At 43.8% G+C, this 24,452-nt stretch overlaps 2 protein-coding genes across 3 annotated transcripts; both read left to right on the top strand.

Annotated features, from left to right (window-relative positions):
- Window positions 1–54: 54 nt before the first annotated feature.
- Window positions 55–13,677, top strand: mcm7 (minichromosome maintenance complex component 7). 2 transcript variants are annotated; one of them, XM_061788139.1, is made up of 15 exons: window positions 55–254; window positions 1,738–1,817; window positions 2,220–2,384; window positions 2,460–2,584; window positions 3,547–3,727; window positions 3,788–3,925; window positions 4,000–4,149; window positions 4,269–4,383; window positions 4,472–4,603; window positions 5,756–5,839; window positions 6,532–6,743; window positions 6,821–7,086; window positions 7,609–7,777; window positions 12,554–12,663; window positions 13,204–13,677. In XM_061788139.1, exons 1-15 carry the CDS (start codon window positions 224–226, stop codon window positions 13,424–13,426), a joined length of 2,181 nt encoding a protein of 726 aa, XP_061644123.1. In that variant the 5' UTR covers window positions 55–223; the 3' UTR covers window positions 13,427–13,677. The 2 variants fall into 2 exon arrangements, with proteins under 2 accessions (XP_061644123.1, XP_061644125.1); XM_061788141.1 differs by lacking the exon at window positions 55–254 and having other exon boundaries at window positions 1,766–1,898.
- A 1,831-nt stretch (window positions 13,678–15,508) lies between these two features.
- Window positions 15,509–18,749, top strand: and3 (actinodin3). Its single transcript, XM_061787831.1, has 5 exons — window positions 15,509–15,797; window positions 16,387–16,449; window positions 16,544–16,588; window positions 16,665–16,825; window positions 17,556–18,749. The coding sequence occupies exons 2-5, from the start codon at window positions 16,395–16,397 to the stop codon at window positions 18,333–18,335; spliced, it is 1,041 nt and encodes a 346-aa protein (XP_061643815.1). The 5' UTR covers window positions 15,509–15,797; window positions 16,387–16,394; the 3' UTR covers window positions 18,336–18,749.
- The last annotated feature ends 5,703 nt before the right edge of the window (window positions 18,750–24,452 follow it).

Below are 24,452 nucleotides of genomic sequence, written 5' to 3' on the forward strand. Positions count from 1 at the left end.
TTTCCCGCCACGGCGAAGCCCCACCTCTTCCGCCCTAAAACCGGGGAACGCGATTGGTCGACGACAATGTCACACTCGCGCCACTTCTCAGCGCCGAGCTCGAGAGGACAACCAGCGATTTTCAACACTGTGGTATAGAACGGGAGTAAACGGCGAATTGAGTTGGAAAGTTCAGAAACGTCCACCTCCGGGATCGTTGAACTAAGTCATCTCCTCGGTAGACATGGCGCGCAAGGATTACGCGGCGGAGAAAGGTAGGAGTCACTTTGCAAGCAGCAGGGCTGCAACAGGTTGGCCTAAGTTCTGAAAACTCAATATTAACACTCCAAGACAAAATGGAGTTCCCGCAAACATTACGATGGAAACTAGTGTTTGGTATAGCAGCTAACTGTAGTCGGTCCTCTGGCGTACTGCGTACGCGTACATTTGTTTTTTTAAAAAGAGTTTATTGGAAAATGGATACGTGGTCAAAATAGAAACGAATGTCCCTTTTGGAAGTTGTCCAAACATTAAGCGAGCACAGTAAATGAAGTAGTGGGGGTTGTGACTGCTCTGTGACCCGGATGAGGCCACACGAACAAAGGGAGCAGGCGTCCAAGCAAGCACGTTTCAGTCACTTGCTATAAACTACGACTCGGACCGTTTAACTTGCCTTAATTCTACCTTTCTTCAGTTTCGCCACACGCGAGATGGCAAATATACGTTCGCTGTTATCGATTGTTTTGTTTTTTTGTTAGCAAGTTTCCTGTAGTAAATGCTTGCCTTCCATTTATGCACAGCAACTGTTGAATTAGCATTTCATTCGATTTTACTACTGTTTAACTCATCGAGATGAAAGGCGAAAGACTCAATTTGAATAACGTTTTCTGGTCAATAGTATAAAATTCAGTACGCCGAAACACCCTAAATACAATTTGGAAATATTTGAAATGTAACCTAGAAAGTCGTTTAGCTAGTGTTTTGACTTCACTGGTATACGCCCGGTGTAATAAATGTGATTGGAGCGTTGGCGAGCTCTTATTTAAAAACAAATAACTTGGTGGCTGTTTTGCCTTGGAAACAGCAACAGCAGCACTATTTTTCCGAGCGGAGCAACCGCGCATTGATATCAGCGGTGAAGAGCCACCCCAAGCCATGTGCTGCTTTGTTTACAAAAACATCCAGCTCAGAAACGCCAAACCTACGCTGCGCGAGTCCAACTATGTCGTCAAAGTGAGCGTCTCCTTTCCATTACCGGCCCCGTGCTCGTTTACGGTCTCTTGTGACGCTGGACCGAAGGTTTGTTTGTACTTGCAGCGCTTTGAAGAAGTGCAGGCTGTGTTTTTGCCCCCCCCCAAAAAACATGGACCCCGAAGTGAGTGCGCGTGTGTTGTGTATTGTCATCGTCATCCTGAAACAGATTCTCAGCCTAATGACTGTTATTTAACCGCGAAACGTGCGAGAAAAGAAGACACAGTGACTGGGAATCGTCTTTTGTGCCGTCGGAGGTAGTTTTGAGAAGCACAAAATGCGATAGTGACTCATCGAGAAGACAGGATGCCATGTTACTCAACAACAACAACAACAAAAAAAGGGGGGGTCCTTGTCGTAGCAGAACAACAAATTAGCTCCCAACGTGGAGGCCCGCTGCTGCTGCTCCTCAACATCTTTAAGAACAATGTTTCATTTCGTCTCTGTGTGAGACTTCCAAATGTGGCCTGTTTTGCTGTGTAATGAGAACAAAATGTTCTTTCACAGATAAATGCAAGAGATTCCTGCAGGAGTTTTACTCTGAGGATGACAATGGAAAGAAGGTGTTCACATATGGCGTGCAACTTGTGAGTACATTTAGTAATATATATTAATAGTTAATGGCATTGCATTGAAGAGTTCTGATGGGACATTAAAAAAATTGAAGGGTGAGTAGAACATCTCTTCTTTGATCTTTTTAATACAAAAATGGTGTGCTGATGTTAACATGTGGAGGATCCAACTGTTCGCTAGGTTCTTTTAACAGACTTGAATTTTCACGTTTTTTTTGAAAGGATGAAAGAAATTTAGTGATTTCCACATACAGAAATAAAACAAAAAATAATAAAAGTTCTAATTGTATAATACCAGCTTATAATGTGAAGAATAATAATTTTTGGTGTGGTTGTTTGAAAAACAATTCTTTCATTTAAAAAAAATGTGACGCTGTGTTTATGAACATTTGTCGACAATTATTTGTGCACCTCCAGGTGGCGCTGGCTCAAAGAGAGCAAGTGTCTCTCTTTGTGGACCTGGACGACGTGGCTGAGGAGGACCCCGAGCTGGTGGAGAGTGTCTGTGAGAACGCCAAACGCTACACGGGCCTCTTTGCTGACGCCGTGCACGAGCTGTTGCCAGAGTACAAAGAACGAGACGTGAGCGGAACCAGCAGAGCAAGTTTGGCTCAAGTGTCTTCAAAAGCTGCATACTTATACAATTGTCTTCTCCAGATTGTGGCCAAGGATTCTCTGGATGTGTACATTGAGCACCGGCTAATGATGGAACAGAGATCACGCGACCCCGCGGACACACGTGATGCGCGAAACCAGTACCCGGCGGAGCTCATGAGGAGATTGTATGTTTCAGAGTTAATCCGGTGGAACGTCTAAAGTATAATATGATGACAATTAATGTGCGAGATAGAGAGTCAAAAAAGCCAATGCCAGATGAGAATGGCAGTTTGCCTCACTAGCTTCAGCTATTACGATAACTGCTTGTCTTAAGATTCATACCAGCAGTATCTCAGGACTGGCGGCATGGAACGAAAGCTGCGCAAAGTGAAGCTCCATCTCCGTTGCCAAAATGTAAAGTCCAATCATGCACAACAGCTATGCGATAATGGTACTTTATTCATCATCACTACATGTGCCAACATCCCAACACTTTGGCAGTACAGTACAGCCATGCTATGCCACAGGTGTGTGGAAATATTTAGCCAAAAATGAGACCAGAAGCTTGGTCACTTTCAAAATATGCAAGTGTGTCCTTGTGTACGGTAAAAGTACAAATGAAATGGAAACAGAGAAATCATTTTTGGAGCCTGGCTATGATGTCCCGTCTTAACACCATGCTAAACCGTCTGGTTTGTCGAAGAGAAACATGCACAGGACTCTCACAAAAAACATCTTTAACTCCTGTTGTATACCATTTAGTACAATTTACAAATGGCAAATTATGTATTCATTAACTATGATGCAGCGGGATTATTAATGCCGGTGTTTCTTATCATTAAGACATTGTTTTATTAGTGTCTCACTACTGTCACTCACCCACAAAAGCCAGAGGAAAACCAAGACGCTTCATCCTCACGACCTACCAAGTATTTGTGAATTGTAAAGCCTATTTTTCTCCCAAATATCTTATTTTTTCCTAATGTAAATTTAAAGGGTGTTTGAATTTGAAAGGTCCATTGTGTTAAGTCATTTCAGACAGTCAACTTAAAAAAATATATCTAAAAAAATGTGTTTGTTTGTTTTTTGTGTTTTTTTTAAGTTACAGTAAATTATTGTGTTCCATTAACAATGGTTCTCTACACAGCGAGCTCTACTTCAAGCCCCCGAGCACAGCAAAGCCCAAAGTGGTGCGCGACGTGCGGGCCGACAGCATCGGGCACCTGGTGACTGTCCGGGGCATCGTGACCCGCGCTACTGAGGTCAAGCCCATGATGGCGGTGGCCACGTACACGTGTGACCAGTGCGGCGCCGAGACATATCAACCGGTAAGATCCGCCCCTCGCAAATCTTTTAGCCCCTCCTCTCATCGTCTTGTTTTCCTCCAGATCCAGTCGTCGTCCTTCATGCCCCTCGTCATGTGTCCCAGCCAAGAGTGCGTCACCAACAAATCCGGAGGTCGTCTCTACCTGCAGACGAGAGGCTCCAAGTTTGTTAAATTCCAGGAGCTTCGGATTCAGGAGCACGTAAGATCATCTAAGACTGTCTTAAATGTGACATCCCTGTTGTCTCGCCAATTATTTCCACTTTCTGCCTACAGAGTGACCAGGTGCCTGTTGGCAACATCCCGAGAAGTATGTGTGTGTATGCGCGTGGTGAAAACACACGGCTCGCCCAACCAGGTGACCACGTGGCCATCACAGGAATCTTCCTGCCACTTCTGCGCACTGGCTTCAGACAGGCTACACAGGTACAGTGGACACACCTTACTAAGATTAATTTATCCCTTTGGACAGTTTTGATCAAAAGGGTTATATTTTCCTCAAAGGTTATATTTATATCCCTGTCAAATTAACATTTTGTCTTTAGGGTCTTCTGTCCGAGACTTTCATGGAAGCTCACGCCATCACGCTCATGACTAAGGCCGACGATGATGAGCTAGGAAACGAGGAGCTGACTGGAGAAGAGCTGCGCAGCATCAACGGTAACGAGCGTCGCGTCCACACTGTGATGCCACGCCTTTGCTTGAAAGGCAACAGAACAAGACGTGTTTTGTTTATCTTCGTTTGTAGAGGAAGGGTTCTATGAGAAACTGTCTGGATCGATCGCCCCTGAGATTTACGGCCACGGAGATGTGAAGAAGGCTCTGCTCCTGCTGTTGGTCGGAGGTGTGCAGCAAACCCCTAAAGGCATGAAGATCAGAGGTGATTGCTCACTCAGCTTTAGGCAGTGTTTATGCTCACACGGGATGTTTTTCTATTGTTAAGTGTTATGCTAAATAATCACTGCATAAGTACAGGAAGTCCTCGACCTACGACGTTTAGAATTTACGACGCCCGTACCTCGTCCGCCATTTTGTCCCAGCACCATAGTGTTTATGCTTTGCTAGTGCATAGTGTGTGTTTGTGTTTGTGCGGCGGGAGTATCTTTGCCTTTCTCGCCCTCCTTTTTTCACACTCTCTGCAGTCATGGTAAGTACAGCATCTTATTTTTTTTATTTGAATGTTTTTGTTTCTTTATACAAAGTGTTAACCTTTCCTGCTCCGGTCACCTGACCGTGGTCGGGAGACGCAGGGGTTAACTCCCTTCTCTCGTTGCACAGCTGAGCTGGGTGGCGGCAACATTAAAAGGCACGAAGCACCGATTTGCTGCTTTAATGGCTTTATTAGCTCCTCTGGACTTTCAACGTCAACGGGTCCTCCGCTGATCGCTACTCTTCCCCGGTCGCCGTCACTACACTTGCTACTGTACACACTCGCACCGGCGCGCACTCCTTCCTCCTTCGCAGTCCCGTCTCACCCACACATCGACGCACACGCCCACACACACTGAGCTTGCTGTCACAATCACGTGGGGCAATACCTGTAACAGAAGTATTTCGACTTTAACGGTGAAATCCGACTTGTGCGGAAAATCGTGTAACGTCGCCAGCGTAGAAACGGAACTCGTTCGTAGATCGTGGACTTCCTGTACAGTTCATTTGTATTCAACTTAAGTTGATTACATTAACATTTCATCTTTAATAACTGGTTGTTTTGTCTGTGTAGTACATTTAAATTTAATCATTATTTAAGTTTTAATTTTTCTGTTTAAGTGCAGTGTACATGTTTAAGCTGCATGTTGCAGTGACAATTTTGGGGGGAAGGGGGTAAAGAGGAAACATTTTTTTGTGTTTGTTTGTTTTGTTTTTGGGACAGTCTCCTTTTTAGAGCTTCAGTGTTTTATCATATATTTAATCCAAGCAAAGGATTGCCATTTCCCCCCAACTTTTTAAAAACATTTAGCATCATCTGGTTATCCCAAAATTTCATTGTATAATGTCATATCCTGACACTTGTTGTGCAATGTCCACTCAGGTAACATCAACATCTGCTTAATGGGTGATCCTGGAGTAGCCAAGTCCCAGCTCTTGTCCTACATCGATCGCCTGGCTCCTCGGAGTGAGTATACAACCCAATTGAAGTCGTTTGTGTCTAGGTATTGCATATCTATATTAAGGCTGAACGATTTGCAGAAATAAAAATGATTTGCAATTTTTCTTTTTTACTTTTTTGTTCTCAACAGTGCAATGTGAACAAAGTGGATTTTTTTTTACACACAACAATCTTTCTGTATGACTAGACCACACATCAGTTGTTGTTATAAAACCCTTGCTGTCTTGAATTATTGTTCATGAGTAATACCTTCAAAAGGAGATTGGTCAGCGATGCCTGTCTCCTGGTACTTTGCTTACTTGCAGTTGAAGCACTCTTCACTGGTGTTTTAGCAATGCAACCGTCGTACATGGGTTTGTGTTGTTTTTTTTTAAGTGTTAATAAAGGTTCGTAGCGTTACCCTGTGACGTAGCAAAAGGAGCAAGGTAGGTTCTGCGCAATACCTGATGTTGCACAGCATCTTCTTTTTTACAACCAAAATATATCCACACAACTAACTTGCTGCCCCTCTTTGATACAAACCCTTTCTGCAGTCTGCCGCTGTTGAGCTTGACGCCATTGTGCGACTGGGTATAGTGCTGTGTTGACTTCTCGTCATGCCTTAGTAATTACTAAATCGCGGTTTGTCACATTGCAAATGCAATTGATTGTAGCTTTGTTCTATATTAAACCTTTCTGCCTCTCGTTGTCTTCTTCAGGCCAGTACACGACAGGCCGAGGCTCATCAGGTGTGGGCTTGACAGCAGCTGTAATGCGAGACCCCCTAACTGGTGAGATGACCCTGGAGGGTGGCGCCCTCGTGCTGGCTGACCTGGGCGTTTGTTGCATTGACGAGTTTGACAAGATGGCTGACGCCGACCGCACGGCCATCCATGAGGTGATGGAGCAACAGACCATCTCCATTGCCAAGGTAAACTTTTCTTACTTTATGGTTTTACATTTGTTTTCATATTTTTTGGAAGTCTTAACACCTGAGCGACAAAACAGGCTGGCATCATGACATCCCTGAACGCCCGCTGCTCCATCCTGGCCGCCGCCAACCCGGCGTACGGCCGCTACAACCCCAAGAAGAGCATCGAGCAGAACATCCAGCTGCCAGCCGCGCTGCTCTCTCGTTTCGACCTGCTCTGGCTCATCCAGGACAAGCCGGACGCCGACGCCGACCTGCGCCTGGCCCAGCACATCACCTACGTCCACCAGCACTGTCGCCAGCCCCCCACGCACTACACCCCCATCGACATGAAGCTCATGAGGTGTGTGTAGGCACCTGTATCTGTGTGAAGGTGGGGTTGTACATCGTGCTGTCCAACAAAAAGCGCATCTCCCAAAAACTCACTGAACTCACTGTTTTTTCCCCACTACTTATCTTCCTGTCTGAATAACAAATCAAAGCATTTCTGTTTTTATTTTTTGAAATCTAAAAACCAGTCATTTTTTTATACTCTGAAAATGACAGCATGGTGCAATAATTTTTGGGGCTTGGAAAAGTGCCACAATTCCATCACAATTTTCTTTTAAGTCTCAATTTTTAGTTTTTAATAGGTGCCACGAGTATCTCCCATTTTTGGGGAAGTTGGAAAACCAATTTTTATTTTATTTTTGTAAATCCCCACCCATCTCTTTTTCCCTGTATCTGAAAAGTTGCAGAAATGTTCTTTTAGGAGGGCGTCTACGTATGTCGAAATGTAAGGTGTGCGCATGTGGGGCTGTTGTACGTTTCTGGAGATAAGACATCTGTCTAATCTGTGTCTTTACCCAATGTTCAAATCCCCCAGACGTTACATTGGCGCGTGCAAGAAGAAGCAGCCAGTTGTGCCAGAGGCGCTCGCAGACTACATTACCGCCGCCTACGTGGAGATGAGGAAAGAGGCGCGGGTCAGCAAGGACACCACCTTCACTTCGGCCCGCACCCTCCTCTCCATCCTCCGCCTCTCTACTGCACTGGTGAGAACTGTTAGTGTAATATTATGTAAAGGAGGTCCTATGCTTTATTTTTTTCTTCTCTCCCTCTCCTTGATTTATGATAGTCCCAATATACATTGAGGCTATGAACACGTAGTTAGTACTGAACTGTTTTTAATTTGTTTCAGTAATGCCTCGAGGTGTTTCAAAAAAATATTTGCTGTATTTATAACTTTACTACTGCATTAGCATAGTTTGATTCTGACTTGCATACAAATTTGGCTTAACGTGTCACCGCCACAGGAACAAAACTCAGTTGTGTTCAGAGGACCTCTCGTATCGGTAGTTTTTGCGTCTCTAAATAGATTTACAATGTGTTTAAAGCATGTCAGAGGCGTACAAATAATATATATATATATATATATATATTTATGCTTTCCTGAATTTTCGTCTATAGCGGGTGGGTCTGGAATGTACCCCCTGTGACGAACGGAGGTTCCGCTGTATGATTACGGAACTGCAACTTGACAGTTCTTCACTGGGTTTCATCAGTTGTTTAGTGTGAGCTAAAGTGCTTACAGTGCAGGTAGTGATTAAAAAGCCAATCTACTGCACCGTGAGCACTTCCTTCCCACGCTGGACCAAAAAAAAGGAAACGAGAAATGTTATACAAATCCAAGTCATAATGCCTTAAGTTGTTTCCACTTATGGTTTGCCTCTGGCTGCGAAAAGTGCTGTTTGTGCAGGTAGTGTCATCCACCTACTGCAAAACCAGCACTTCCTGCAGACGGGCGGCAGTGTGCTGCGTGTGTGTCCACCAGGTGCCCAACTTACCACATAACCCAAGACGAACTTCGGCGGTGGTTTGAGCACGTTCAGCTTTGCTGGGTGGGCAGTCAGCCCGTCTGCCAGCTGTGCAAACCCATGCAAAACTGAGCGTGCTCGGAAATGACATCATAACGGCGTTCTGTTGGGTCCGCACGGACGTGCAGAGAGACTAGCTGGTGTTGAGAGGCGGAGACTTGGGCAATTGCCGGCCGTCCCAGAGGGCATTGCACTTGTCTCGGTCTGACAGTGCCGGCGCAGCGCTGCCGACATCATCAAGACGTTGAATCTCCAGTCACAAAAACGACAGTGTCTGATTTTTGCTCCGATTTTCAAAACAGTTGGAAATGTCAAGTTCATTTGTTCCCGTCTCAAACTGTCGCCGTCATAAATAATTTTACTGCACAAGTACAAGCATTGGTATAAGTAACACTTCAAGTGTCATTTATATTTAGGCAGAAGTTAATCATTCTATTATGCGTCTGTCTCATTTTTACACCTTTCCACAAGTATAAAATTAAATCAACCAACATCAGACATTCTGTATAACCAGAGGTGGTTAGAGTAGCCAAAGAGCTCAAGCAATGTTACTTTAGAATAATGTTACTCGAGTAAAAGGTGTTAAGTGAGAACTCGGTGAAAGTACTCAAGTGTGAAGTGACTGGTGACAACTTTTTTGTCGTTGTTCTTTAACAAATCAGTGTGTGAATGTCAAACAGACGAAATGATGAAATAGCATACATGCAAATCAGTTGCCTTTCGGCGAAATTCGCCGTTTTGAACTCGAAATTTACAAAAATCGTGTAGCTCCGGTGACTTTTTCCACTGACGTCATAGGCTGTTTTGTACTCCTTGAATGCTGGCAACTAGATCCATTCTAGACATCCACACAGATGTAATTGTGACTATTACTCCGCAGCGGACTAAATCACGGCCTTAGGTTCCGCCTGTGCGCTCGAAGTCACAGGGGTTGACGAGACCAGGAAAAAAAGCTTACACCGCTTCTGCTAAGTCACAGTACTTTTACAATGATCTAAATGTTGTTCGCTACTTTTATTGATCAATTATTGGTTATTTATTAACTATTTCGTGCACGAGACTTCGTATCGGGCGCTGTTTGCGTCATCCAATTTTAGCGCTGGTGACGTTTAAGTCTAGTTCACCAATCAAACGACACAAGAAAGTCACATGACCTCACGTCTTCCATTAGGCTTCCTGGGCATAGGTATTAAAGGCCTCTTTATACTTGCGCGGCCGACAAAAATAGTTGCTGCGTGTCAAACGCCGCAGAGATCATCTCGTGGTTGGTCTGTTTTAGTCACATGCTGTGATGACGTACTCAGCGTGCCCCTTGGTTCTACAACCCCAATTCCAATGAAGTTGGGACGTTATGTTAAACATAAATAAAAACAGAATGAAATGATATGCAAATCATGTTCAGCCTATATTTAATTGAATACACTACAAAGACGAGATATTTAATGTTCAAACTGATCAACTTTGTTTTTAGCAAATAATCACTAACTATGAATTTTACGACTGCAACGTGTTCCAAAAAAGCTGGGACAGGGTCATGTTTACGACTGTTACATGACCTTTTCTTTTAACAACATTCAATCAACGTTTGGGAACTGAGGACACTAATTGTTGAAGCTTTGTAGGTGGAATTCTTTCCCATTCTTGCTTGATGTACAGCTTCAGCGGTTCAACAGTCCGGGGTCTCCGTTGTCGTCTTTTACGCTTCATAATGCGCCACACATTTTCAATGGGAGACAGGTACCCGCACTCTTTTACTACGAAGCCACGCTGTTGTAACGTGCAGAATGTGGTTTGGCATTGTCTTGCTGAAATAAGCAGGGGCGTCCATGAAAAAGACGTCGCTTGGATGGCAGCATATGTTTCTCCAAAACCTGTATGTACCTTTCAGCATTAATGGTGCCTTCACAGCTGTGTAAATTACCCATGCCATTGGCACTAACACTGCCCCATACCATCACAGATGCTGGCTTTTTCACTTTGCGTCCATAACAATCCAGATGGTTCTTTTCCTCTTTGGCCCGGAGGACACGACGTCCACAATTTCCAAAAACAATTTGAAATATGGACTCGTCAGACCACAGAACACTTTTCCACTTTTCATCAGTCCATCTTAGATGAGCTCGGGCCCAGAGAAGCCGGCGGCGTTTCTGGGTGTTGTTGATAAATGGCTTTTTGCTTTGCATAGTAGAGTTTCAAGTTGCACTTACGAATGTAGCGCCGAACTGTATTTACTGACATTGGTTTTCTGAAGTGTTCCTGAGCCCATGTGGTGATATCCTTTACACATTGATGTTGGTTTTTGATGCAGTGCCCCCTGATGGATCGAAAGTCAGGGGCTTTCAATTATGGTTTTCGGCCATGCCGCTTACATGCAGTGATTTCTCCAGATTCTCTGACCCTTTTGATGATGATATGGACCGTAGAAGATGAAATCCCTAAATTCCTTGCAATTGTACGTTGAGGAACATTGTCCTTAAACTGTTCGACTATTTTCTCACACACTTGTTCACAAAGAGGTGAACCTCGCCCCATCTTTACTTGTGAATGACTGAGCAATTCAGGGAAGCTCCTTTTATACCCAATCATGGCACCCACCTGTTCCCAATTAGCCTGTTCACCTGTGGGATGTTCCAAACAGGTTTTTGATGAGCATTCCTCAACTTTCGCAGTCTCTTTTGCCACCTGTCCCAGCTTTTTTCCGAACGTGTTGCAGCCATAAAATTCTAAATTCATGATTATTTGCTAAAAACAAAGTTGGTCAGTTTGAACATTAAATATCGTGTCTTTGTAGTGTAGTCAATGAAATATAGGTTGAACATGATTTGCAAATCAGTCTTATTTATTTAACACAACGTCCCAACTTCATTGGAATTGGTGTTGTACATACCATCTACGCCGCCGCCTTCTCGATCGATTTTGCAGTATCGTTAAACGTATCATCTGGTAATCTAGGTCCATTTGTTCTGTCGCGGTTGCCATTGTTGCTGCTTTGTTCCTCGTTACTGAAAGGAAAGTAAAAATTAATTAGGAAACCTGGCTACAATTATCTAATTAGCTTACTGATGTTGATGTTAAATGTATTAAGCGACGGTGCAATGTTAGGGTTTATGTCATAACACAGAATGAACTAACTTCAAATTCAGAAATATTGTACTTATTTTCCTGGGGGATGCCTTTTGGGATTATCTTTTGAAGTTGGTAATCGTGAAAAATGACGTAAAACGGACAATGATTTTAGTCAACTCTTTTCCAGAATGAGAGTTTTTGTTAAATATCACCTATATAAAATCTGGTCCAAAAAATGCCTACAAATTAGAGTTTAAAAAAAAAATATATAAACTTCATGATTCTCAACCATGCCATGTGCTACTCTGGGAACCCCTCCTCCGATTTGCTGACAAGTTTCAGTTAAAAAATAGCCATCATTATGGGGGATTTTAGAGCTGTATGAAGTGCTCATTCCATTTGTATTTATTTTATTCCTTGAAGATGGCAGCCACTTGTCACGTTGCTAATAGGAATGTCAACTTATTATTCATCAATATTCTCACTACAACAAAGAAGTCAATCTTCAAATGAAAATGTTCCACGTGACTTCCAGGCTCTGATTGGTCGAACAGAATCATGGGACGAATAACGAATTAAAATGGGTCGCGTGAGCAATACTAAATAACTAGATAAAATTACAAGTTGCGGGTGAAATGTAGCTCATGTATTGGTAAAAAAATATTTCAGTGTGACAAAAAGTAGAAACCACATGTTGAGTTCATCCTTCGATGGCAACTGTAATGAAATCTACTTGGGTCATGTGAACTGCTGATGTCACAGTTTCCTGACCATTTTGCAGGCTTAGAATTGTAAAGGGTCCACTGTGTTTATTTGGAATAAAATCCAATTTCATTCAATTTTTTTATTTATTTATTTTTTCCCCCTAACGTCTTCTCCCCTGTTCAGGCCCGCCTCCGCTTAATGGAGAGCGTTGAGAAGGAGGACGTCAACGAGGCCATGAGGCTGATGGAGATGTCCAAGGATTCGCTGCAAACCGACAAGTCCAGCAACGCAAGGTTTGACACCAGCCCCTGCCCAACTTTTAATGAATGCAGATACCCCGGTGCCCGCGGGGCCGCTGACCTACAAAAAGAAGAAAACATCTTTTACGACTTTCTCTCATACCAGTTAGAGAAGCTGCATGTCCCGGGGAAAACTGTAAAGTTGTTTTATGGAGGGAGCAGCGTGTTCATGTGTAGAGTTTGAATTAAATGGCTCAACCTCTACTTTGTGCTTGAGAGTGAAACTAGCATGCCGTCCAGAGAAGTGTCTTTGTTGCTCTGGTCTTTTAGGGCTTTGAATTTCTTAAGAATTAAAAAAAATACTAATTTATTATTATTATTATTTTTAATCACCTCATACAAGCAGCACTGATCTACTTAACTAGGAGCTAGAGAACATCAAATTAAATTCACGCAAGTTATTGTGCATTTTCGGTTCATCCTGAAATTTTACCCAAAACTTCGATATCATAAACTTTTTTTTTTTTAGTAGTCTGTCGCCCTTTAAACAGTCTGTTTAGGTCCCAACGGCTTTTCCTCCGATTTTTTCCGCAGGGCTCAGCGCCCTGCCGACGTCATCTTCTCCCTGGTGCGTGAGCTGGTCACGGAGGGCGTGGCGGGGCGCGGCGCCGGCGGCGTGGTGCGCATGTCGGAGGCCGAGCAGCGGTGCTTCTCGCGGGGCTTCACCCCCGCCATGTTCCAGGAGGCCCTGGAGGAGTACGAGGAGCTCAATGTGTGGCAGATCAACCAGGCTCGCACCCGCATTACGTTCGTCTGAGAGGAGGAGGGGAGGACTTCATTGACTTGCACAGATACTTATTTTCTTTTCCTTCAACAGTCTATTAAACAGCCTTCAGTGTTCCCTTTTTCAGAATTCCACTGATAAATATGTCAGAAATGACCAGTTTGATCCACGTTCCAACACTTCACTGAACATTTCTGTATATTGTTGTAACATTGTAATGCAATGTTAACTTTGAGTCTCATGTTGTGACCCATAGCTATAATAAATTTATTTGCTCGTTGTTACACTTTGTGTGCAAGTAATGGGGAAACTGCTCGGATAGAGGTTGCGTTCATGAGTTATTACTGTTGCAGCTACCAGTTCCAATACATTGAGGGGTCTGCTTCAAATACCCCTGCAGCACTTTTTCTTCAATAACATGCAAAAGACTGCTCTTATTTATTTATTTTTAACTCACAAATGTAAGTTCTCCAAACTCCTGACATGTTAAATGTAGAATATGAAAATGTCTTAGTGGGCTTTTAGGATTAGGATCATTTTATTTGATTTTGTTTGCAGACAGCAGTGTGCTAGTTATATGATTGTCATGATAGAATTTTGTGGGGGAAGGGGGTTGTTATGAAGTTACATAGGTACTGTACTTGACCAATACTTTAAAGTGGACCCCCCCAAACACACACACACACACGGAGCTATAAGAGACCGTACGACTTCTCCCGGCCAATCCATTTTACGTACTGCTTATCCTCACTAGAGTCGCAGGCGTGCTTGAGCCAATCCCAGCTATCTTCGGGTGAGAGGTGGGGGGTACACCCTGGACTGGTTGCCAGCCAATTACATATAAACCAACAAACATTCATTTGCACTCACGTTCACATCTATGGGCAATTTAGAGTCTTCAATTAACCGGCCGTACCCAGAGAAAACCCACGCAGGCACGGGGACAACATGCAAACTCCACACAGCCGAGGCCGGATTTGAACCCTGGTCCTCAAAACTGTGAGTCAAGACGTGCTAACTACACGTTCACCATGCTGCCATCAATCAAAGGGCAGATAAATGAATATATGACACCATAATTAAAAAATATTAAATACTGTGATGCATTTTTAATGTATTTTTGAAACAGTTAAAAACTTTGTAATTTTCTGTTGGTGCAAGTATTTTGAATTCCCAATGAAGAGTGTCACTGACTGACTGACAGTCAAGAAACATGCATGGGCAAATTGAGCTATTTAGATCTAGAGTGAAATAATTTTTTGTCGTTTTTAACTTAAGTGCAACAGAAATGGTATAAATGCTGGTCTAAGTCAATGTTTATTTCTAATTTTGGCATACGGGGGGGGTCCTTTATTCCACTCGGCACTTTTCCCGATTCAACTGTGCAAGACTGAGCCAAGCTCCCGTTTTTAAGATGGCCCTAACCATGGTGCCAGGCTTTACCTCCTGCAAAAACCAACCAGAAAGTCAGATTCACAGATTGATAGAAGACCCAAGTACTGCTTTTGCTTGGGTGCCAGTGCATCTGCGTGTTAGTATAAATCAATGTTATTGATAGTTATTTATTCATCTTTCACGAGGGATTGATAGATTTGACGGACGTCAACTGAATAGTATGGCACTAAACATTTTTTTAAAAAATCCCAGTTTGTTTGATTTCTTTCAGGCAACCAAGAGTCGATATATACTACAGTCCGACCTCTGCAACTGAAGGTGATGACAGTACCTTAGCTGTGCATCATCAAAATCAAAATCATATCCTATATTTGGCAAAATGCCAACGTCTGAGGGAAACCACAATTTTTGTCAAATTAAGTACTCAGAATACATAATCATTGTCATATGATTTGCCAAGATACAGACATATGTTTAGCAAAGCACCTTGTGCAACTTGTTCTATAAATCAATTTGCTTTGCTTTACTATGTCCAAACATATTTCACATCTATCAACATCTAATGAGAAGTAACATTCACGAGGTCAGTAAGACAGGCAGGTGTTGCCACATGACCAAGAACTAATAAGCACCTTTTTTTTGCGCAGACTCTCGTCGTCTATAAAATTAAAGTAGCATGAGGTCGTCGTCTTTGATTTTTAGAATGTTTTTTTCTTTTGAGTCGGCAGCATTTTCCTCCCCAGTTGCACATTTCCCAGCAGGGGTCTCAGCTTTAATGGCCTCCTTTCCATCCCGGTCCTCTTTTACTGGCTGCTTTTTGTTTTTAATTGTCGCCAAAGGCTCCTCGCATAAAAAGTGTATGAACAAAAAGAGTGGTGGGCTTCAGGATTTGCTCCACCAAACGAAGGAGGGATCCTATTGCAAAGCAGTGAAAGGTTTAGGGGGACCCTGCCTCACTATTTAACCTGCCTGGGACCGTAAGAGCTGTGAGGACAGCTTCCTGACACCGGTGAGTGCTTCTAAACCTTTGGTGTACTTGATTTAGTTTGTCATTAAACATGCGCGTTATCATGCTTGTACAAACTACAAACTCAATAATCTGTTCAATTAATGCATAAACAACGGAGCATTGAAAAGGTCGTTTTCTGCGCTTCAAGTGATACGATATTTTTTTTTCAAGAACATTTTGTTTATTAACATACATTATTTTGTCTTTTATTTATTTTTTTTACATTATCTATTCAAAGAAAATAGTTCATTAAGCCATATTTTTTTTTTAAAGGATAAGGTGGGTGTATATTAACCTACATATATTATTTTTAAGCCAATAGAATGTTGCTGTTCATTTACCGATATGATTGAAAAATATGGATACAATTTTTAAGTATAAAGTTGATGTTTGTTATCCTCCATTATTGTTATTTTTTTTTTTTAAGAAAAGAAGATGTTCTTAATCTGTACATTTTTTTGTGGTAATTTGTATGTATTTTTATATTGGGATAGGCTCCGACACACCCGTGACCCGAGTGATGATAAGCGGTGTAGAAAATGGATGGATGGATACATTTTCTTTTTTAATCACTTAAACTTGTTTTCAGGGGTCCAGATGATTTCCTCGTTTTGTTTATTGGGGGCACTCAGTTGTCTAACATGGCTTCCTGGTACGTTATGATCGTTTCATTTGCATTAAAGTGTTCCAATTATTTAAAAAAAAATAATAATTATGAATGTAAAATATTTTGTGCCCTCTTGCAGGCCTGCTGGAGGCCAAATCCTTGTTGAGTGCCATCCAGCAGGAAGGTACAACATCATCACTGGGTCACAACCAAAGCAGTCTTCTTCCTCCTCCTCATCTTCTTCCTCGCTCTCTGAACAGGGATGGTTCCTGTCGGTGACATCAGTATCGATCCGGAGAGGGCCAACGACTTCCTGAGCCACTCCAGGCCCAAGAGGAACGTGGACCCCAAATGGTACCGAGGCAACCCGGACTTCCAGGCCTACTACCGCTACTACAGCAGCATCGGACACACCGAGGGGGTAACGCATACACACACACACACACACACACACACAATCAATGCTAATAGGGGGGTTTACATGGAGCCTTGTATTCCGATGTATTAGAATCGGTTTTGATGCCCGAACCGAATAAAAATGCCGAAACCGAAATAAAAAGGTTGATTGGAGACTCTAAATTGCCCTTAGGTGTGAATGTGAGTGTGAATAATTGTTTCTATGTGGCCTGCGATTGGCTGGCAACCGGTTCAAGGTGTACCCCGCCTCTCACCCGAAGATAGCTAGGATGGGCTCCAGCACGCCCGCGAGCCCAGTGAGGAGTACCGGAACGGAAGATGAATGAATGAATGAATAAATATTCCGGGTTTTTTTTCTGATAATCTGAGTTACAGTGGCACTCCATTATGGCTGAAAACAAAGAAAAAGAAGAAGAGAGGAGAATTACCCTGATGATATCATCATGTAACGGACTTTTTTTTCTCTTCCTCTAAAAATGGTTACAAAGCTTTTAGTAATGCGGTTGTGTGTATGTTCAACAACTGAGAAAACCCACGCAGGCACGGGGAGAACATGCAAACTCCACACAGGCGGGGCCGGGGATTGAACCCCGGTCCTCAGAACTGTGAGGCAGATGCGCTAACCAGTCGCTCACCGTGTTGGCATCATGACTGCTATTGAAAAATAAGTGATAAAACTAAAAAAATAAGACAGCAATAAAATGCAGACTGATTTCGCATTGTGTGTCCCTCAGCTGTATGAAATCGACAAGCTGAGGATGTTGTACCAGCAGATGAGGCAGTTGGAGCACATGTACGGCCCCAACGCCTCGTACTTCCAGAACAAGTTGGGGGTCCCTCAGGTCACGTGTGACCCAACCACAGACAAGAAGTGCAAGGTGGTGGTCCTTCCTCCTCCGCCCATGAAGGGCGTCCCCAAGGCCACCGAGCTGCCCGTCACTTCGCCTCCTCCCCTTCTTCGCGCCCCCGCCATCTCCCAGGCAGACGTGCTCTACCTGTGCAACAGTAAGGACCCCCTGTGCAAACCCCACATCGTCTACCTGCCCGCCGGCGCCGTGCCCGTCCTCTGCGACCCCCGTTACCACCCCCACTGCACGCCTCAGAAGGTGCCGCCCGCCCCGGCCTCGCCGCCCCGGCCGCCGCCTCCGAAAAAGTTTGCGCCGCCACCCGTCCTGGTCAAAAAATCTCCACCGCCGGCCCCCATCCGCACATTCAAGGGCATGGAGTACGACTGCGACCCGTACTGGGACCCCGACTGCCTCGTCGACCACCCACCCAGACCCCTCAAGGGGGAAGTTATGGGACCTCCTCCACCCCCACCCGAAGAAGAGAAGGAGCAACCTGTACAAGAGCCTGCACTTCCTCCTCCACCCATCCAGAAGAAGGGCATCCCCTTCCCCTACTACCACCCCCCCATGCCCTACGACCCCCGCGATGAGCTGTACGACCCGGCCCGCTTCCAGTATCCTCAACCAGAAGCACCTGCAGACGAGCCCGAAGACGAAACCCAATAGGGGATCCACCTTTGAAACTAAACTAGCCTTTAGGGCAGTGATTCCCAATTGCATTATCAGAGGTGTTACACTTTATTGATCCCAAAATTATAATTTATTTACAACGAACAATGTATCTTTGTTCGTCTATCTATGCCACTGATGTATAGTGACAATCAGAGCTATTAAATGCTCCTATACCGGCTGGCAGAAGGTTCAATAAACCTGTTGCAATTCATACAACACAATAATAGATTTGTGTTCAATGAAACGGGTCCAGATTTCACACAAAGTCATCACATTTGAGTAAAAAGGAGAAAAGATCATTATTGTTGCAGTATCCTTTTTCTGAATTCCTTTGGTTGGTGATGTGCTGTAAGATTTTTCTAATAATCTGTAAAGTATGTGCCTTGGCTCAATAAAGGTTGAGAAACACTGCTGTAAGGCTATGTTCACACACGCAGGAATAGTTTTTAAAATATACATTTTCCTTGTTCTGGGGTAAAAATTGACTTTTTAATGGTTGGTTTAAAGTAATTGACACTCCCCAAAAAGGCTTATACTTGCCAATAGAGATCACGAGGGCAACAAATCACTACTTTTTGTCTAAATGAAGCTCCTCAACTCACTTCAACATAGTTCCTTGGCGTCGAGATGCCACAAAATGGTGCCAAAGCAATACTTTAGTTTCTTTGACCTGTGCACAAAAACAGTAAAAAGTGGAATTTTTCAGTGAATAAGGCCTGGTAAACCATAAAGATTTTTTTTAAAAATTGTTTATCAATTACAGACAGACCACAAAAAAAAAAAAAAAAAAATATATATATATATATATATATAAAACAATGTGGCATTTAACAGTTTTGGTCGCCCTGCTCCAATACTCTCAACGCAGAACACCGCACATAAAGATTCGGTTCCACCATCAGTCTCAAATCAATCAAGTCCTCCAAGACAGAAATCTCACGTGATCAAATGTGATCTAACAAAAACGACGAAGAAGAAGAAAGACTACCAGATTTTCCTGTGTTGCCGAAAGGACCGGAGGTGAGAAAATTTTTTGAAGCTTGTCGGCCCCAACCCATTTCTGACCCTGTTATTGCGACAAATTCACTCTTAACACACCTCAGACCACAGGATAACTTTATAGGATTATTTTAATCAGACATAAAATAGTCTGCCGTTTGTCATCCTAGGTCAAGAAGGGACAAAATCAGGACAAAAACAGCCAGATTACCTTCACGTGTGTAGCAGGCTTTAGGCCTTACATGGTAGCTGTCACTCGGCTAGCCAACTGTTCACATTTCAGTACTTATTGCACAACTTTCTATTCTCTTCAGAAGGAGCTCAACAGCAACATTCATAAAAGGGATTTTGTCCATGAATGGACCAACACATTTCCCGGTTCATTTCAAATTGGTATTTAAAGTCCTCTTCATCATATTGTTCACATTTTGAAATCATGAGACCAAGATGACACCTGACAATTGATCAAAAGTAGGCATTATAAGGCTTCAAAAAGGATGTTCTCAGAGAAGTGGCCACTGGGTTTGGAGTCACAGTGTCATCAGCAGCTTGCAACAGACATAGAGGGAGACTGTTAAGTCTCAGAAAGGCATACAAGTGAAGTTTGTCAAATTAATTTGACCTCAAGGTTATAGTACATTTCAGGATCATCCTAAAATTTCGCCCTTTAGCAAATCTGGAAATGTCTTTTGCGGTGGTGGGGAGATTATCCCTTGTTGCTCAGGTCTGGGATTGCCAAGTTTTACACTGAGCATGCTCTGGCGCCTGGCACTGCTCCAGATGGTTAAAAAAATATTTTCAAGGCTCCCCTAAATGATCAGAATCAGAATCATCTTTATTTGCCAAGTATGTCCAAAACACACAAGGAATTTGTCTCCGGTAGTTGGAGCCGCTCTAGTACAACAGACAGTCAATTTACAGAACACTTTGGAGACATAAAGACATTGACAAAGAACAATTGTGCAAAAAGATGCAGAGTCCTGTAGCACTTAGAGCAGTTCAAATGACTAATATCGCAATAGTCCGGTGCAATGACCATTGTGCAAAGGGCGCTGAGACTTCAAGGAGTGTATGCGGTTTACAGATACTCCTCAATCACTGTGCAAATGGAGCAGATGCTACTCTGGCATGAGTGGCCAGTATATGCAAATAGTGCAGCATGGCGAGACAACTACAGTGAGTGCACGAGTAATGCATAATTGGCCCCACAGAAATGTGACAACGAACTCAAGTCAAAAAATTGCCAGCATGTTGTAATGGAATTGTAGGTCAGGTGTTTAAGAAGTTGATCGCAAGAGGGAAGAAGCTGTTGGAATGTCTACTAGTTCTAGTTTGCATTGATCGGTAGCGCCTACCTGAGGGAAGGAGCTGGAAGAGCCGGTGACCGGGGTGCGGAGGGTCAGAGAGGATTTTGCACGCCCTTGTCTTAGTTCTGGCAGCGTGCAAGTCCTCAATGGTGGGTAGGGGGGTACCCACAATCCTTTCAGCAGTTTTGATTGTCCGTTGCAGTCGGAGTTTGTCCTTTTTTGTAGCAGCACCAAACCAGACTGTGATGGAAGAACACAGGACTGATTCGATGACCGCTGTGTAGAACTGTCTCAGCAGCTCCGATGGCAGGCCGTGCTTTCTCAGAAGCCGCCTGAAGTACATCCTCTGCTGGGCCTTTTTGAGGACGGAGTTGATGTTGGTCGCCCACTTCAGGTCCTGAGAGATTGTAATTCCCAGGAACTTGAAGGTCTCGACTGTTGACACAAGGCAGCTGGACAACGTGAGGGGCAGCTGTGGCGAAGGATTCCTCCTGATTGTGTCGGCCGCACCACAGCTCCAGCCGCTCCGCTTCCTGTCGATATGCAGACTCGTCACCGTCCTTGATGAGGGCGATGACAGTGGTGTCATCTGGAAACTTCAGGAGTTTGACAGTCGGGTTCGCTGAGGTGCAGTCGTTCGTGTAGAGAGAGAAGAGCAGCGGAGAGAGGACACAACCTTGGGGCGCCCTAGTGCTGATGCTGCGTGTGGATGAGGTGGCCTCCCCCAGCCTGACCTGCTGTGTCCTGCCCGTCAGAAAGCTGTAAATCCACTGGCAGAAGACAGGTGAGACGCTGAGCTGGAGAAGCTTGGATGAAAGGAGTTCAGGGATGATGGTGTTGAACGCTGAGCTGAAGTCCACGAACAGGATCCTCGCGTAGGTCCCTGCACTGTCGAGGTGTTCTAGGATGAAGTGCAGTCCCATGTTGACTGCATCATCCGCAGATCTGTTCGCTTGGTAGGCAAACTGCAGGGGGTCCAGCAGGGGACCTGTGACACTCTTGAGGTGGTCCAGCACGAGACGTTCAGAGGACTTCATGACCACAGATGTCAAAGCGACAGGCCAGTAGTCATTCAGACCCGAGATTGCAGGTTTCTTGGGGACTGGAATGATGGTGGAGCGTTTGAAACAGGATGGAACTTCACACATTTCCAGAGATCTGTTGAAGATCTGAGTGAAGGCTGGAGCGAGCTGGTCCGCGCAGACTTTGAGGCAGGATGGGGACACGTGGTCCGGGCCTGCCGCTTTGTTAATCTTTTGTTGTTTGAAGATGCTTCTCACATCCTGTTCATGGATGGTTAACGCAGAGGTCAGAGGTGTGATTGTGGTCGCGGGTGCGGCCGGGTGGGTGTGTGGTGTGAAACTGTCCTTTTCAAATCTGCAGTAGAAGGTATTCAAGTCGTTGGCTAGTGTGCTATTGTTCTCAGCTTGGGGGGATCGTCGCTTGTAATTAGTCAGCGATTGGAATGCATGCCAGACTGATTTGGAGTCGTTTGCGCTAAACTTATTTTCCAACTTTGCTGCATAGATCCTCTTTGCAATGTTAATTTCTTTAGTCAGCTGGTTTCTAGCTCGATTATACAGGGCCCTGTCCCCGCTCTGATATGCGTCCTCCTTAGCTTGGCGAAGCTGCTTAAGTTTAGCAGTGAACCACGGCTTGTTGTTGTTGAATGTGTGAAATGATTTTGTTGGTACACAAACCTCTTCACAGAAACTGATATAGGATGTGACAGTGTCCGTATATTCATCCAGGCTGCCAGCTGAATTTTCAAAGACACTCCAGTCTGTACAGTCTAAACAGCTTTGAAGTTCCATCTTTGCTTCATTGGTCCACTTTTTCACTGTTTTCACTGTAGGCTTCGCGCATTTAAGTTCTTGCCTGTACGTCGGTATTAAGTGAATTAAGCAGTGATCAGACGAGCCCAGGGCTGCACGAGGTATAGCACGGTATGCGCTTTTTACCGTAGTGTAGCAGTGGTCTAAAATGTTATTTTCCCTGGTAGGACAGTCGATGTGCTGCTTGTATTTCGGGAGTTCGTGGTTGAGTTTAGCTTTGTTATATTATATTTGGTGTTATCTCATACAGTCCCCTCCAAAAGTATTGGAACGGCAAGGTCTGTTCCTTTGTTTTTGTTGTATACTGAAGACATTTGGGTTTCAGATCAAAAAATGAATATGAGACAAATGTTCAGAACTCCAGCATTTATTTTATGGTATTTACATCTAGATGTGTTAAACAACTCAAGACAAACCACCTTTTGTTTGAAGCCACCCACTTTTCCAGTGAGCAAAAGGATTGGAACAGACATGATTAACTTAAAGTGAATAACATTTCATATTTGATGGCATAACCCTTACTTGCAATAACTGCATCGAGCCTGCGACCCATTGACTAGTGCCTTCTTCATTTGAAATGCTTTTACAGGACTTAACTGCAGCCTCTTTCAGTTCTTGTTTGTTTCTGAGGGTTTTTCCCTTCAGTCTCCTCTTCAGGAGGTAAAATGCATGCTCTATTGGGTTAAGGTGCGGTGATTGACTTGGCAAGTCCAAGACTTTCCACTTTTCCCCCCTGATGAAGTCCTTTGTTGTGTTGGCAGTGTGTTTTGGGTCATTGTCTTGTTGCATGAAGAAGCTTCTCCTGATTACTTTGGATGCATTTTTACTTAAATTGCCAGACTAACTGGGTTGCCAACCTCCACAGGGCAGGGGTGAAGGTATCACAATCCACTGTTCGAAGAAGAATTTGAGAGAAGAACTATACAGGCCATACCACAAGATGCAAACCACTCATCAACAAAAAGAACTAGAAGGCCAGATTGGATTTTGCAAAGTAGTACAGAGATGAGTCACACAAGTTTTGAAACAAAGTTTTCTGGAATGATGAGACCAAGATTAAACTCTACCAAAGTGATGGAAAAGCCAAAGTATGGAGAAAGTAAGGATCTGCTTATGATCCAAAACACATAGGCTAATCTGTGAAGCATGGTGGAGGAAATGTCATGGCTTGGGCTTGCATGGCTGCTTCTGGAATTGGCTAACTAGTCTTTATTGATGATGTAACTCATGATGGTAGCAGCAGAATGAATTCTGAAGTCTACAAAACCATTTTGTCTGGCAATTTACAGAAAAATGCATCCAAACTAATCGGGAGAAGCTTCATCATGCAACAAGACAAGGACCCAAAACACACTGCCAACAGTACAAAGGACTTCATCAGGGGGAAAAAGTGGAAGGTCTTAGAGTGGCCAAGTCCATCACCGGACCTTAACCCAATAGAGCACGCATTTTACCTCCTGAAGAGGAGACTGAAGGGAGGAACCCCGAGAAACAGGAACTGAAAGAGGCTGCAGTAAAGGCATGGAAAAGCATTTCAAATGAAGAATGCAACAGTCGGGTGAAGTCAATGGGTCACAGGCTTGATGTAGTTCTTGCAAGTAAGGTTTATGCCACCAAATATTAAATGTTATTCACTTTAGGTTAATTTAATCATGTCTGTTCCAATAGTTTTGCTCACTTGAAAACTGGGTGGCTTCAAACAAAAGGTGCTCTGTCCTGAGTTGTTCAACACATCTAGATGTAAATAGTAATACCATGAAATGAATGCTGGAATTCTTAACTTTTGTCTCATATTCATCTTTTGATCTCAAACCCAAATGTCACCTTCAGTATACAACAACAAAAACAAAGGAAGAGACCTTGGCGTTCCAATACTTTTGGAGGGGACTGTATGCCTCAAGTGCAGGGGGGTGGTGGGGGGCGCAAAACTTTTGCTCACTTGAACAGTGGGCGGTTTCAAACAAAAGGTG

This window comes from Phyllopteryx taeniolatus, chromosome 10 (genome assembly GCF_024500385.1).
Source record: "Phyllopteryx taeniolatus isolate TA_2022b chromosome 10, UOR_Ptae_1.2, whole genome shotgun sequence".
In the NCBI taxonomy this organism is placed as follows: domain Eukaryota; kingdom Metazoa; phylum Chordata; class Actinopteri; order Syngnathiformes; family Syngnathidae; genus Phyllopteryx; species Phyllopteryx taeniolatus.

Excerpts from the sequence above, each read along its gene's own strand:
- mcm7 (XM_061788139.1), top strand. The coding sequence starts at position 224 with ATGGCGCGCAAGGATTACGCGGCGGAGAAAG. Across the intron at positions 4,384-4,471 it reads AGAGCTGCGCAGCATCAACG|AGGAAGGGTTCTATGAGAAA; the intron begins GTAACGAGCGTC and ends CTTCGTTTGTAG. Across the intron at positions 4,604-5,755 it reads TAAAGGCATGAAGATCAGAG|GTAACATCAACATCTGCTTA; the intron begins GTGATTGCTCAC and ends ATGTCCACTCAG.
- and3 (XM_061787831.1), top strand. The coding sequence starts at position 16,395 with ATGATTTCCTCGTTTTGTTTATTGGGGGCACTCAGTTGTCTAACATGG. Across the intron at positions 16,450-16,543 it reads TTGTCTAACATGGCTTCCTG|GCCTGCTGGAGGCCAAATCC; the intron begins GTACGTTATGAT and ends GCCCTCTTGCAG. Across the intron at positions 16,589-16,664 it reads GAGTGCCATCCAGCAGGAAG|GGATGGTTCCTGTCGGTGAC; the intron begins GTACAACATCAT and ends CTCTCTGAACAG.